This window comes from Saimiri boliviensis, chromosome 2, assembly GCF_048565385.1.
Source record: "Saimiri boliviensis isolate mSaiBol1 chromosome 2, mSaiBol1.pri, whole genome shotgun sequence".
NCBI classification, from domain to species: domain Eukaryota; kingdom Metazoa; phylum Chordata; class Mammalia; order Primates; family Cebidae; genus Saimiri; species Saimiri boliviensis.
Genome location: NC_133450.1, coordinates 147,902,447 through 147,917,165, shown reverse-complemented (window position 1 = coordinate 147,917,165; position 14,719 = coordinate 147,902,447). Strand labels below are relative to the sequence as shown.

General features: G+C 36.0%; 1 protein-coding gene and 1 long non-coding RNA gene across 5 annotated transcripts in view; one reads left to right on the top strand and one right to left on the bottom strand.

The window, feature by feature from the left end:
- The window catches only part of LOC120360703 (uncharacterized), a 133,137-nt gene that overhangs the window by 26,092 nt on the left and 92,326 nt on the right, over positions 1-14,719 (top strand). The window lies entirely within an intron of this gene.
- Positions 124-14,719, bottom strand: part of CARNMT1 (carnosine N-methyltransferase 1) — a 52,187-nt gene continuing 37,591 nt past the window's right edge. For all 3 annotated transcript variants that reach the window (XM_039461457.2, XM_010341192.3, XM_074394659.1), the window contains exons 7-8: positions 7,740-7,843; positions 124-6,354 (exon numbers count right to left, since the gene is read on the bottom strand). In XM_039461457.2, coding sequence (XP_039317391.1) covers positions 6,253-6,354; positions 7,740-7,843 — 206 coding nt within the window. In that variant the 3' untranslated portion in view covers positions 124-6,252. The remainder of the gene's footprint in view (positions 6,355-7,739; positions 7,844-14,719) is intronic.

The window sequence follows — 14,719 nt, the reverse complement described above, 5'->3', positions numbered from 1 at the left end:
CAAATACTGAAATCCTGAAAGATCAAAATCTCTTAAGTCTAAATATACAGAAAATTGTAATCCCAAAATTTCAAAATCTTGAAAATGTAGGAGGAAAAACCTTAAAAATTATTTTTCAAAAAATTATTTACATTTTTAAAAGGGGATTTATTTGAGAAACATAACACAAGAGAACACATTGTAGGCCACTTCACACAATGAAATAGGCAATAACATATTTTTAGGCATACAAATGACAATTGCGTGGATATAACACAAGCAGATGAACTATATTCATAAATGGGTGAAAAAGCAAAATATATAAATGCATATCACTATGGTTGTGTACACCCAGCTTTATAACTGCATTCATCTGAAATACAATGATAGACAACGTAGGTCTTCTGACGAGATCAATAAAAAATTTCAATGGGGGCCAGGTCCAGTGGCTTATGCCTGTAATTTCAGCACTTTGGGAGGCTAAGTTCCCCAAAAAATTGATGCTTCAGGTCAAGAGTTCAAGACCAGACTGGTCAACAAGGTGAAACCCTGTCTCTACCAAAAATATAATACCTATGATCCCAGCTACTCAGGAGGCTGAAGCCAGGTAATCACTTGAACCCAGGAGGCAGAAATTACAGTAAGCCAAGACCACGCCACCATACCCTAGCCTGGGCAACAGAACAAGAATCCATTTCAAAAGAAAACAACAACAAAAAAACGAAAAACAGAACTTGGCCGGGCATGGTGACTCACGCCCACAATTCCAGCACTTTGGAGGGCTTTGGGAAAACTGAAGCTGTTAGGGGCCAGAGAGAGGTGAGCTGGCAGGTCAAACAGTCAAAGCTTTAATCACTTACTGAAATAGGAAGAGATTAAACTAGAGAAAGCACCAACTCTCTTCTGTTCTATCCCAGCCCCCAAGTTTTTGATCAGGAGCTGGACACCTCAAAAATAATGTCACCAGGGCTCTTTAGACCAATTCAACACATGTATAATAGAATTCATGTATTTTATGACTGCACTTCTTAGTCTACATCTTATTCCATCTCCCTCTTAAGAAGTACTGCACAGACTGACCCCCCAACCCAGGGGGTCCAGAAGAAGTAATAGGGATCTCCAGGAGAAGTTTCAAAGACTTAAGTGGCTGCCCGAGTACTCAGAGAGGCGATGGCTTGGCACTAACAATCCCAACAACTGCCTGACCCAGCCGCCAAGTACGTCTTAAAAAGTTAACAAAAGGCGGCAGCTATTTACCTGCTAAGCTTTTGTTGAAACTTAATGTGACTTATGTTGGTCTTGTGACTCTTTGGCCTGACATCCCCATTTTGGGGTGGGTCAACCTGGATGTGATAACTAACAAGGTGAAAAGAATCTAACAAGCCTCACTAGTCAAAGAGAGATAGTATAGCTGGCCGTAGCAGATTTTTTTTGGTGCTACATGAAAAAATGGCAGCTATCCTTTTGGAGGTAAACTGTGTGGTCAACTCCACTGCCCAAAGCAATACCACTGGTTCAATGGGGACTTTTAGTTTCCCCTAAATTTCTGGGGCTACTTCACAAGTTGTTTGGCTACGATGAAACCTAATGGAGTCCCATGAGCTGCTGCTGCTGTTCAGCTTCAGTGCCAGCTATGTAAAACCAAAAGCAGACATGGTTGCTCCTCTCAATTACCAGAACTCAAGGCAGTCCTCATGGCTCTGGCCAGTACTCCCCCGATGAACCTCACTATGTTTTAATTAGTGTTGGAGCTGTTACCAATGATCTATCAGGTCTGCCACATGAAATCATATTGACCGGGAGATTAAAGCCACTTTGGCCATTAAACTCAGAGAAATTGCTTAACTTTTCCAATAATTAAATAAATGAATATTCAAATTAGGTACTTTAATAAAGATGGGGTTTCACCATGTTGGTCAGGCTGTTCTTGAACTCCCAACCTCAGGTGATCTGCTCACCTTGGCCTCCAAAGTGCTTGGATTACAGGTGCGAGCTACCACACCAGGCCTAGATACCACTTCTTATACAGGCATACCTTGGAGATACTGCAGACTCAGTTCCAGACCATCATGATAAAGTGAGTCACACAAATCTTTGGGTTTCCCAGCCCGTATAAAAGTATGTTTACGGGCCCAGCGCAGTGGCGCATGCCTGCAATCCCAGCACTTTGGGAGGCCAAGATGGGTGGATCACCTGAGGTCAGGAGTTTGAGACCAGCCTGGCTAACACGGTGACACCCCATTTCTATATATATATAAAAAAAGTATGTTCACACTATACTGTAGTCTATTAAATGTGAAATAGCATTTTGTCTATGAGAACAATGTACATAACTTAAAAATATTTGCTAAAAAATGCTGACAGAGAGACATGACATGAGCACATGCTGTTGGAAAATGATGCCAGTATAGACTTGTTCAAAGCAGGGTTGCCACAAATCTTCAATTTGTCAAAAAAAAAAAAAACAAAAGAAAAAAACCAAAAACCAAAAAACAGTATTTTGCAATATAAAGCAAAGTATTTGCAAAATAAAGCAAAGTACAATAAAATGAGGTATGCCTGCAGTGACAAAGATGAAAAGCTCAGCAATATCCAGTATTGGCCAGGGAATGGATATAAGTTACTTTTAAACACTGTTCTTGGCATGTAAATTGGTGCAATCCTTCTAAAAGGCAACTTAACTGAAAATGCACATTCACATTGACTGAAGGATCCCAAATCTAAGTAGATACTATAGAGAAAGAATCAAGCATATATAAAAGGGATGTGTTAGCAGGTTGATGAAAATGGAGGTAACATGCCATTAAATTTTACTTATGCCCTCTCCCATTACCTACTAATATATTTCATTGTAATTCTCACCAAACTTACGGAATCTGTATCTGTACCTACCATTTGTTACTGTTTTCCCCAGGATTCCAAACTTTTTCAAAGCGTCACCATAAGATTATTAAAACTAATGTCCTGTTAATAATCCTCCTTTTTTCTCTCACTATATAGCAGTCAACAGAGACAGAAATTACATTTACGGTAATTGTCTATCATGTGCTTTCGTACACACAAAAATACATACATAAGCTCATATGACCGAATTTAAAAAACCATTTGAAATAGATGATATTAATCTTATCTTACAGGTGAGGAAACAAGGTAAGAGTAGCTTGCCTGAGATCAAAAACAATCATAAGTGCTCATCCCACTAATGGCTGGTCCTAGAACTGTCTTCTACTAGTTCCTTTTATAGTTCTGTTTCTATTATTTAACAAAACTAAAAAACAAGATTATTCTTTTTCCTCAGTGGATTCTAGCTTTAATACAGTGAACTTGAATGAAACAAAGTGAAAATAATTAGTATGAGACTTGGCATATCATAAGACCAAGTACTCACATTACTGACTTTCTAGAAGCATATAAAAACAGACTAATCCAAGAGTTTAAAGGTATATCTGCTCAACTTATTAAAATTAGTAGTAATCTACAGTTACAGTAACTTAGACGAAAACAACAAAGCAACTATTGTTTTGTAGCAATTGGCAGACTTTAATATTCAAGAAAAATTAATTTCATCGTACACATTAAAAATATAGGAAATTTCATGCAGACATGAAGCTTCCAATTCAGCTTTTGTGGCAACTTTTAGAATGAGAGTTACATATAAATACAGTACATTTACAATTATGTACCAAACTTCATAATTTTATACTGTCAATTATACATCTTTTCCTTATATTGTACATATTCCACCTTGCTCACTTGATTAGCATACCCTCTATCTGCACTGCTTCAGAATATGGAAATTAAAGGGGGAAAAAAGCAAGCACAATGAACGAACTCCTCCCATTTCATGAAGTAAATGAAAATGTTTGTGTATACAGCTAATTTAAGAAAAACATTTTAAACTTTAAGGCTTATATACTTTAGTAGCTAGGACTAAAATTAAGAAATACAAAATTAAATAAGTCCTCCAGTGATACTTCTCTATTATTGATTGATACCACATTTTCAAGTTTAGAATATATTAACTGCAAAAGCTGTAAGGAAAAAAAGTGACACAAATTTGTGTAGAACACTTAAAAAACAATATTCATGATATGAGGGATAAGTTAGCACATGAAGTAACTGATTTCAGAATTAACTAAAACATATGCTGTAATAAAGAAATGTAATATTAAAGAAAACCTAATAGCAAAAAAAAAAAAATTAATTAATAAAGCCAACCCACCAGTGTCAACCTGTTTTTGCCTGTGACAAAAACAAAGATCATTTGTTTCAATACAAGTTGTAAAAAAGTGAATACTAGTTTGTGAATAAAAAGCATGTCTTAACCATTCAAAAACTGCATGCATTCCTTCCTGGTCAATTGATTTTTTAAAAATACTTAGGTACCTTGTAAGTTTTTTTCTTTAAAAACAATAATTTTTGTTTTTTTTTCTTCCTTGCCACTACATTGAAACTCATTCATGTAAGTAATAAGAATTTCATCAAATGAACAATCTGCTAAGTATTGAGGGACACAAAAAAGAGAAATTGTTTTTTTAAAAAAACAGGTTACAGACTTCCCAATTTTGACATGATTATCTGCATGAAACCCTCTATTGCATAGTGAGAGAAAAGGTCACAAAAGTCCCATCACTGTACAAAGAAAAGGTCCCACCAACTAGTAAGATGCCAAATAGAGTAGTGACTCCCCAACCTAAGTGACAACAAAGGTCTAAAGATTTACAAGTAAGTTTTCCTATTAAAACATGACATTTATGCGACCAGCACATTACTGAGATTAAGTCCACCTAATTTAAATTGCCGCAGAGGTCATTTAAAGCAATCACAATCATCTGTGAAAATATTCAACAAGAATTTTTGCTTTTCTCCAAGAAAAGGCTAAAATATTAGTCATCTCTACTTTCCAAGCTACTGGAAACAGAATAACATACATTAAAAAATACAAAGGAAAACTCCCTCCAATAAAGATCTGTTAGAGGTAGAAATTTAAAGCAGCATATACTGTTTAAGCTCCATCTATCAGGGAACAGAATTGGTGTTAATCTGAAATTACATGATGGTTGCTGCTTACAATATTGAAGACACAGATCATGGGCAGTAATTTATCCCTGAATTTCATAATCAAAATTCCCCACATTAATACTATTATGACAGTTTTTCCTCATATATAATTGTTTTAATGAAAAAGTGCTTGCTTTCATAATCCAGATAATCCAAGGAAAAGACATTATTGTAAACATCACACTGTCAAACTCTATTCATTTAGAGTCTGAAAATCATATATTTCAAATGGGTAAATTTTATTCCTATCTTCTCTGTTTCCTAGCACTACTTTTAATAAAGGCTTTTTATTTCTCACTTTGAACGTTAAGATCTATGTATTTCAGTGATCCATGATGAGTATGCTTTCATAAAATGTTCCATTTATTGTGGCCAAAAGACTTGATAATTTCTCAGTTACTTGAATGTATTTTACTGGCTGTGATGCTATTAAATTTAACATTTCATAAAAATGAAATGTTTGATGCTTAAGTTCATCTGAGCTAGAAAATACAAAATCAAATTAATCTGAATGATAAAAGAATAGACAGAGGCCAGGCGTGGTGGTACACGCCTATAGTCCTAGCTACTCGGGAGGCTGAGGCAGGAAGATTGCTTGAGCCCAAGGGTTTGAGGTTATAGTGAGCTATGATCGTGCCACTATACTCCACCCTGGGAGACACAGCAGGATCCTGTCTCTGAAGAAAAGGAAAAAAAAAAAAAAAAAAAAGACACATTTTACTCATAGTTTTCTTAGATTGAAAGTGAATAAAGTCCCAACTCCAGATGTTGAATATGACTCAGGATCCTTGGACTCTTCTAAAAGTAACATGTGCAATGCATACAAAACAACAAAAAAAGGGAAGATTATTAGGACCTCAATACTATTAGTCATTGATATGGCAGACTTGCATTGGACAGCATCATGAAGACACTGGAGATTAGGTATTTTTCATACTGAAACACAATTCTGGGCTTCAAGGAAAAAGTATACTTCAAGACATTTCCTCCATTTTTACTTGTGTAGTACAAATCTGCATGGCATAGTATATTTCTGAAAAAGCAATAGACATATTAAGAAAATAGACACTATTTCTAAATTTCATTAGGAATAAGAAGGCACCACTGATTTGAGGTTGTGTCCTGTCATCATCACTGATAGTTGATTTTGAGTTGTTTATTTCAGCATTTGTTCTTACTAAACTTTTTTCCAGGTGGTATCACTTGAGACCATTATTGTGGCTTACGGACCACAAACAAGACACATTCATAGTAGTATTTCATCATAGAGAGATCATTCACAGTATATGTTGACAACACAGATTCTTTTTCCACCTGCAATGCAAACAATAATCATAACACTGACTATGACAGTCATGATGAACACACCACTAACAAATTCTGAGCACGTATGTATCAGTAGCAGGTACTATTTCAAGCATATTCATTTATTACATAAAACTACTCCCGTAAGAGAGGAACTATTAATATCAGTAGTTTCACTTTAAAAAGAACAGTCACAGGCCGGGCGTGGTGGCTCACACCTGTAATCCCAACACTTTGGGAGGCCAGGGTGGGTGGATCACGAGGTCAAGAGATCGAGACAATCCTGGTCAACATGGTGAAACCTTGTCTCTACTAAAAATACAAAAAAATTAGCTGGGCATGGTGGTGCTTGCCTGTAATCCCAGCTACTCAGGAGGCTGAGGCAGGAGAATTGCCTGAACCCAGGAGGTGGAGGTTGCGGTGAGCCGAGATCGTGCCACTGCACTCCAGCCTGGGTAACAAGAGCGAAACTCTGTCTCAAAAAAAAATAAATAAAAATTAAAATAAAAAAAATAAAAAGAACGGTCACACTAGTAAGTGGTGGAACTGAGATTCAAACTCAGGCAGTCTTGAGCTCTAAACTACTATAATTATAGTTTTTCTTCATTCTTAAAAACAAATCTATTGTTTTTAAAATGGAATGTTTCTAAATAAATGAACTGAAACACAATAGCCAAAATATCATAAAACTTTATAGTAATGCAACTAATTAAAAAAATATCAGGCAGTACACAAGGACATATTGTGAATATCCCTCTTATACCTGCCCTCCTACCCCCTTTCGTTTTCCCCAGAGCCTACTCTGCTTTGTATCTATCAGTGAGAGTCTGCAAGGCCAGTATTACAACGATCAGCTACCATTTATTGAAAGTCTATTTCACCAGAAAGTATAGTTTTCCCTTTAAGCACACATTATCCGAAATCCTTATAATTCTGAAAGCTAAGTAACACAGGTCAAGCATCCCTACTCTGAAAATCTGAAACACTCCAAAATCCAGAATGTTTTGAGTGCCTACATAATGCCACAAGTGACAAATTCCACAGCTGACGTCATGTGGCAGGTGCACAAAATTTTAAAATATTGTATACATTTACCTTTGGGGTATGCTCATAAGGCACATATATAAAACATAAATGAATTTCACATTTAGACTTCAGTCCCCACCCCAGATATGTCATTATGTATATGTATATATTGCAACATTGGAAAAAATCCAAAATCCAAAACATTTCTGGTCCCAAGCATTTTGAATAAGGGATACTCAACCTGTATTATCTTCCCTTTATAGATAAGAAAACAGAGAATTCAAAAAGTTAGTAACAGCCATAATATCAACATTTCTGTTGAGGTACTGTGGAAGTTAAACTTTGGCAATATTTTATTTCATTCTTACCTCTACCTTGAATCCATACTGCAGAACAACGTTTTTTATATCCTCATAGCTCAATTCTATGGAAAGTTCATTTGCCAAATTTTCAAAGTGGTACAGCAGAGGACCTATGGTTTAAAGATACTGTAAATTACTTGAATACACATATACTCGTAGCTGTGTTACACTGAATTCCAAGTTGAGTAAGTTAGGTACTGGATGAGATAAACATAAAAAGAAACTTTACATTTGCTGAAAATGCCTAGACCTCTGAAAATTTGGCCTAGTATCTGACACCCAAGAGCTCGGCCTACACTCATAGCAAGTGAGTCCCTCTGGTATACCTGCCTTGCACTGTGATTGATACCACAGACCTTCAGCTTCAACTTTTAAGTTACTGAAGGAGTAGATGAATCAGAGACTGATGCTAAGTCCTCAGATTCCAAATGTATTTTGCAATTATAATTCTGTAAGTAAATGCAAAACTGCAGTTACAAACTGCTTACCAAACAGAGAAGGAGCCTCAGGTTAACCTAGGTATTAAAAGATGGACAGAAGTTATAGGGAAGATTTCCTAAAAGAAGGAAGTTAACACTAGAGCTGGCTTTTAAAAAATGCACTGTTTTTATCCCAGCTCTACTAGCTAATAATAGTGTGTCTATGGGCAATTCACCAACTCTGCTTCATCTATAATGACTTTTTTTTTTTTTTTTGGAAATAGAATCTCACTCTGTTGCCCAGGCAAGGGTGCAGTGGCATGATCTTGGCTCACTTCCCAGGTTCAAGCGATTCTCCTGTCTCAGCCTCCCGAGTAGCTGTCATTACAGGGACCTGCCATCATGCCAGGCTAATTTTTGTATTTTTAGTAGAAACAGGTTTTCACCATGTTGGCCAGACTGGTCTCAAAACCCTGAGCTCAAGTCATCGGCCTGCCGTGGCCTCCCGAAGTACTGCAATTACAGGCACGAGCCACCATGTGTACCCTGTAATATGACTTTAATGTGAGATAATATGTATTACACCTGTCATAAACAAGGTACTAAGTAAATGACAGGATTACACTATTTTTACGACACTCTCTTTACTATTTTCTCATTCCATACATTCAAGAAACAAACATGTGATTTAAAGGATGACTTTCAAATCTTTCAATCTATCATTTTGCCCAATCCGTCAGCCTCATCCAGGAACCATTATCACTTAATAGAGTTATACCTCAGACTAATCTAGACAATCCTCTCTTTACCTTTCATTGGATAATTACAAATCCTGCAACCAGCTCTCTACTCCCACTCCTCATACAATGTACTAATCTTGGAAGATAAAAGTATTTAATAACAAGACAAAGTTTCTGCTACCAAGAGGCTTACCATTTTGTGGATCACACTAAGGGTAAAAAAGTTTTTCTTCCTCTCTCCTTTCTCTTTCCTACACAAATGACTAGAAAAAATGACCATGAATATAATGTATTATGTTACTGCTACTTACAAAAGATAACAATGGTTCCTTATCAAACTACTCTATCCAGCTTAAATTTGTTTTATTAGTAAAATGATCATTTTCTACCATTGCCCTGAGCACTGCTATTTCCTAGACTATCCAAAGCTTTTATAAGAATGCAGAGCTTCACAGCAGAGTCTTTCCAGCTTTTAAAGATTATGCTGTTCCTACTCCATTAAAAGCCTCCAAAAACATAGTTTTATTATCTCTATATACATATATTCCAGTGATTTTTACATACTTGGACCATTTTTACCTTTAGCCATGGTGTGTTCCACCTAGAAAGCTCCACCCTCCAACTCAAGCTTTAGCCATGCTTCAAAACCTTGCTGAAATCCACCCAAGCCTTCACCCCTACTGCTCACTCTTTTTTAATGTGGCATATTTTAACATGGATTTAATGCAGTGTTGCACTGCTCACTGAAAATTTTTCAACTAATTAGCACTGTTTACTCACTAGATTACAAATTATATAAGTCAAGGAACACATCTCAAGTTTCTTTTAAACTTACCACAATGCCCTGCTTAGTGCTGAATTTATAAATTTTACCAAAGACAACAGCTGTAGTGTATATTTTTAGTCTTCTAATACAATGGTACTTCGACAAATATCCTTGTGCATATTTTAGATTATCCCTTACAAAGATGGTTCTTGAAGGCCAGAGAATGAACATTTTTACTGACTTGATTCAGACTGCCAAAAATGCTTTCCCAAAGAGTTGTAAGTTTTCACCGACAACTGCCAATAAGTACTTGTTTCAATGTTATATTAAGTGGTGGGAATGCAATGTACAGTCACTTTGGAAAACACCTAGCCAGTTTCTTGTAAAGTTATAGATATGCTCACTGTATGTGACCTAGCAATTATACTGTTATGTATTTATACAAAAGAAATGAAGATTTGCAGCCACACAAAGATTTACACTCATGTTTAATGCAACTTTATTCATTTATACTCATGTTTAATACAACTTTAATCACAATAATTTAGGAATAACCCACACGTCTACCAACCAGTGAATGGATAAACAAAATGTAATATAGCAAATGTTATATACTCAACAATAAAAAAGACCACCACAACGGTACATGCAACAAAATGATGATCTCAAAAGTGTAATGCTAAGAAACCCAGAGACAAAAAGCGTCATACTGTATGATTCTATTTTTATGACATAGAAAAGGGAAAACTATAGTTAACAGAATCCAAAGTAGTGACTGCATGGTATTCGAAGTAAAAGGAGAGAAAGGAGTACAAGGGGACATTTTGGGGTGATGAAAATGGAAAGATTTACTGTCTTGATCGTTTCCATGGTTATACGATTATCCAGTTTTCAAAATGCGTCAAACTGTACATTTGTAAAAAGGGTGAATTTTATGTCAATTATGCCTCCAAAAAATCCAACTTAAAAAAAAAACACAAGAATTTTTATTAAACGAACTATTTGCTAATTTCTAAAAGAGAAAATTATACATAAACACAGACACACACACACATAGTATATATACTGTATATGTATACTGTATATATACTGTATATGTATACTGTGTGTATATATATATATAATTTTCCCTTTTAGAAATTAGCAAATAGTTCGTTTAATAAAAATTCTTGTATTTTTTTTAAGTTGGATTTTTTATACAGCATATATACAGTATATATATACAGTGTGTGTATATATATGTAATATGTAATATATATATATAATTTGAATTTGCATCTCTTTGCAGCTGTGCAGTTTTTCATATTTATGACTTAGTTGCCCATTTTTTAAACAAATGTTTACCAAGCACTTAGCTAATGTCTGGCACTGGATATATATGAAGATGAATAAAGGACACATTCCTCAAAGGGTTCTTTATTTTCTTAACTCTTGTGTCTCTTCATATTCTTTAATTTTTAATTAATTAATTAATTAATTAATTTTTTAGAGACAGTGTCTCATTATATGACCCATGATGATTTAGAATTCCTGGGCTCAGGCAATCCTCTTGCCTCAGTCTCCCAAATAGGTGGGACTACAGGCATGCAACACTACATCTAGATTTCTTCATATTCTTTTAGTGGCCATAACAGAAGGGGCAAAGATATGTTTTTTCCTTGATCATAAGATCAAAAGTAGAAAGCTGAGATAACATGAAAAAGCATTAAAAAATCAAAAATCACCTACCTCTAAGCCTAACATTCAGAGTATGCACTTGAATATCTCCTTGTGGTCTTTCGTCAATGTATAGTATATTCCATACATAGTTTTACATCTTATACTTCATTAGGAACATTTCCTTATTTCATTATTTCTAGAAAATAGTTTTACTGTATGAATATCTTATGACTATCTGCTCCATTACTGTTAGAAATTTACGTTCAGTCTAAGTTCTTACTATGTCTGTTCATTTCATCAGTCTTTAGTCTGCCCATATCTGATTACTTTCCTCTGACAGACTTCTAGAAGTATAATTAATCTAATAAATATTGGTAATAGTGAATTAATTATGTAACAAGCCAGATGGCAAATATTTGAGGCTTTGTGTGCCACATACAGTGTCCAGCATATATTCTTATTTATGTTTTTCGCTGCTACTCTTTAAAAATATAAGAAATACTTTAGTGGTAGGGCCATACAAAAATAGGCTGCAGGCCAAACTGGCCTATGGGCTGTAGTTTGCCAACCCCTGACTAATTGTATTAATATTTAAGGGTTTTCCACATATTATTTTGTAGTACGTTACTGTTTTTCCAGAAGAAAGTCATATCATTTTACATTCCCACTAGCAGAACAAGAGCACAGCCTATCTCACCATAATTACCTAAGCTTTTAAATAAGTAAATTTTAAAACCTAGTGAATATGATAGGTGAAAAATGGTAGCACATTTCTATTTATTTGACTAACAGTGAGAATGAACATTTTTTTCTGTATATAGGTTGTTTACATTTATTCTTTTTTTTCATTTTTTTACTGAGTATTGGGGTCTTGCTCTGTCACCCTTGCTGGAGTGCAATGCCATAAGCGTAGTTCACTGCAGCCTTGAATTCCTGGGCTCAAGTGATCCTCCCACCTCAGCTCCCAAGTAGTTGGGACTACAGGCACATGCCACTATACCTGGCTAATTTTTAAATTTTTTTTTTTTTAGAGACAAAGGGTCTTCCCGTGTTGCCCAGGCTGATCTAGAAATCCTAGCCTCAAGTGATCTGCCTGGTTTGACCTCAGAAGTTACTGAGATTACAGGCATGAGCTATGTCTCCCAGTTTTAATTTTTTTAAATAACTTGCAACTTATGTTGTACAGCCTATTTCATTTCTGGGTAGTTTTCTCTTTTTTCCCTCCTTTAAATAATTTTTTAAAAATCTAAACATATAGTTTACAGTTGATATGGTTTGGCTTTGTGCCCCCACCCAAATTTCACCTCGAATTATAATCCCCACATGGAGGGAGGGACCTGGTGGGAGCTAACTGGATCATGGGGGACAGTTTCCCCCATGCTGTTCTCATGAGACTGAGTTCTCACAAGATCTGATGCTTTAAAAGTCGTAGTTCCTCCCTCACCTTCTCTCTCCCCCGCCACCTTGTGAAGAAGGTGCCTGCTTCCCCTTTTGCCATGATTGTAAATTTCCTGAGATCCCCAGCAATGTGGAACGGTGAGTCCATTAAATCTCTTTGTTTACAGATTACCAAGTCTCAGGCAGCATCTTTATAGCAGTGTGGAAATGAACTAATATAACCATTAAAGAAAAAAGATACATGTAAAGGAACTTTTGCTTCTTGTAAAGGCAGGTTAGGTTATTCAGGCCTACACTCGTACTGCAAACAATTAAGCTGGTGGATTAAACTTACTTCTAAAAATCTTGGCCAAGCGTGGTGCCTCATGCCTGTAATTGCAGCACTTCAGGAGACCGGGGCAGGTGGATCACAAGGTCAGCAGTTCAACACCAGCCTGACCAACATGGTGAAACCCCATCTCTACTAAAAATCCAAAAGTTAGTTGAGTGTGGTGGTGTGTGCCTATAATCCCAGCTACTCGGGAGGCTGAGGCAGGAGAATCGCTTGAACCTCAGAGGCAGAGGTTACAGTAAGTGGAGATTATGTCACTGCACTCCAGCCTGGGTGACAGAGTGAGACTCGGTCTCAAAACAAACAAACAAAGAAAAAAAACCTTGTAAGTTAGTAAGAAATTACCAGGAACCTAGAGGTACACCTAGATGCCATTTTTACCCTAAGAATATTTCACTACCAAGAAAAAACTGATCTGCAATTTGATAAACTCTCTGGACCAAGGGGTCGTAAGACAAGTCCTGGGTCTGCTTCATGATTGAGAGATCATTCAACATTAAAGCAGGAATAGTAAGGGGGCTATCTTTATCTTTTTTTACCCCTATTAGTTCTTGAGCCTTCCTTTGATTTCTTCCTTTTTTTATTTTTTATTTTTGTATTAGGCTATCTTTAAGGTGAGAGTAGGAAATAATAAACTTACTTCTATCCTTTAACCTCCTGAGAAGTTGATCTAGTGCTTACTAAAGGGACAAGCGTAGTTGTATATCATCGTTTAATCCTAGGGTAGATTTACAACCTAATTTAACATGTCATGGGTGGTCCCATACACCTCAAGCCCCAATTTAGTTTAAAACAGTTCTGGTCTGACAATGCTCTAATCTCCTGGCAGAAGCAAATATTCCTTTGGGGAAAAACACTTCAACCCTGGCCTTAAGTAATCCGAAGTGCGATTTCTCAAGAACAATCCCCAATAAACACTTACGGTCAACAGCACAGAGAAACAAGGAATCATGAACAAGAACCAACAAAAGCAAGAGAAAGCAGAAAATGACCTGCAAAGACTTGAGATATTAGAATTATAAAACATAATATGCTAAGTATTTTCAAATAAAAGACTATCGGTCAGAAGAAAGCCACGATGGGAAAGATACCAAGATGAGTGGTTAAGATATATGAAAGCTAGCATGAGAAGTCCTAAAATACATTTGATTGCATTTCCAGAAAAAAAAAAAAATAACAGAGAAAAAGAATGAGGCAGAGGCAGTATGTGAAGAAATAATGGCTGTTGTTACGTATCTTAATGCTAAACCTATGATTGGTCAGGGGGAAACCCCAACAAAGCTGAAATTTTTCACAACTGATAAGGTCGATTCATAGACTTAAGAAGCATAACGAACTGCACAGATTAAAAAGGAAAATCCACACCTAGATATACTTGCTAGATTAGACTTGCTAAAAACTACAAAGTAAAAATCGTAAAAAAAAAAAAAAAAAAAGATTACCTTCAGAGGAGCAACATTTTAAAAAGCTGAATTCTCAACAGCAAAGACAGAAGCTAGAGGCCACTGGGTGTGATACAGTCTAAGTGTTGAAAGCTACCTGCCACCTTAGTGTTCTATCCTTAGTGTTGTATTGGAACTAAAGTTACCAGCATGAACTCATGATTTTGCCTGTATATGTGTGTGGATGTATGTACGTGTGCGTTTAGTTTTTCTTAAGGCCCTCCTTTGATG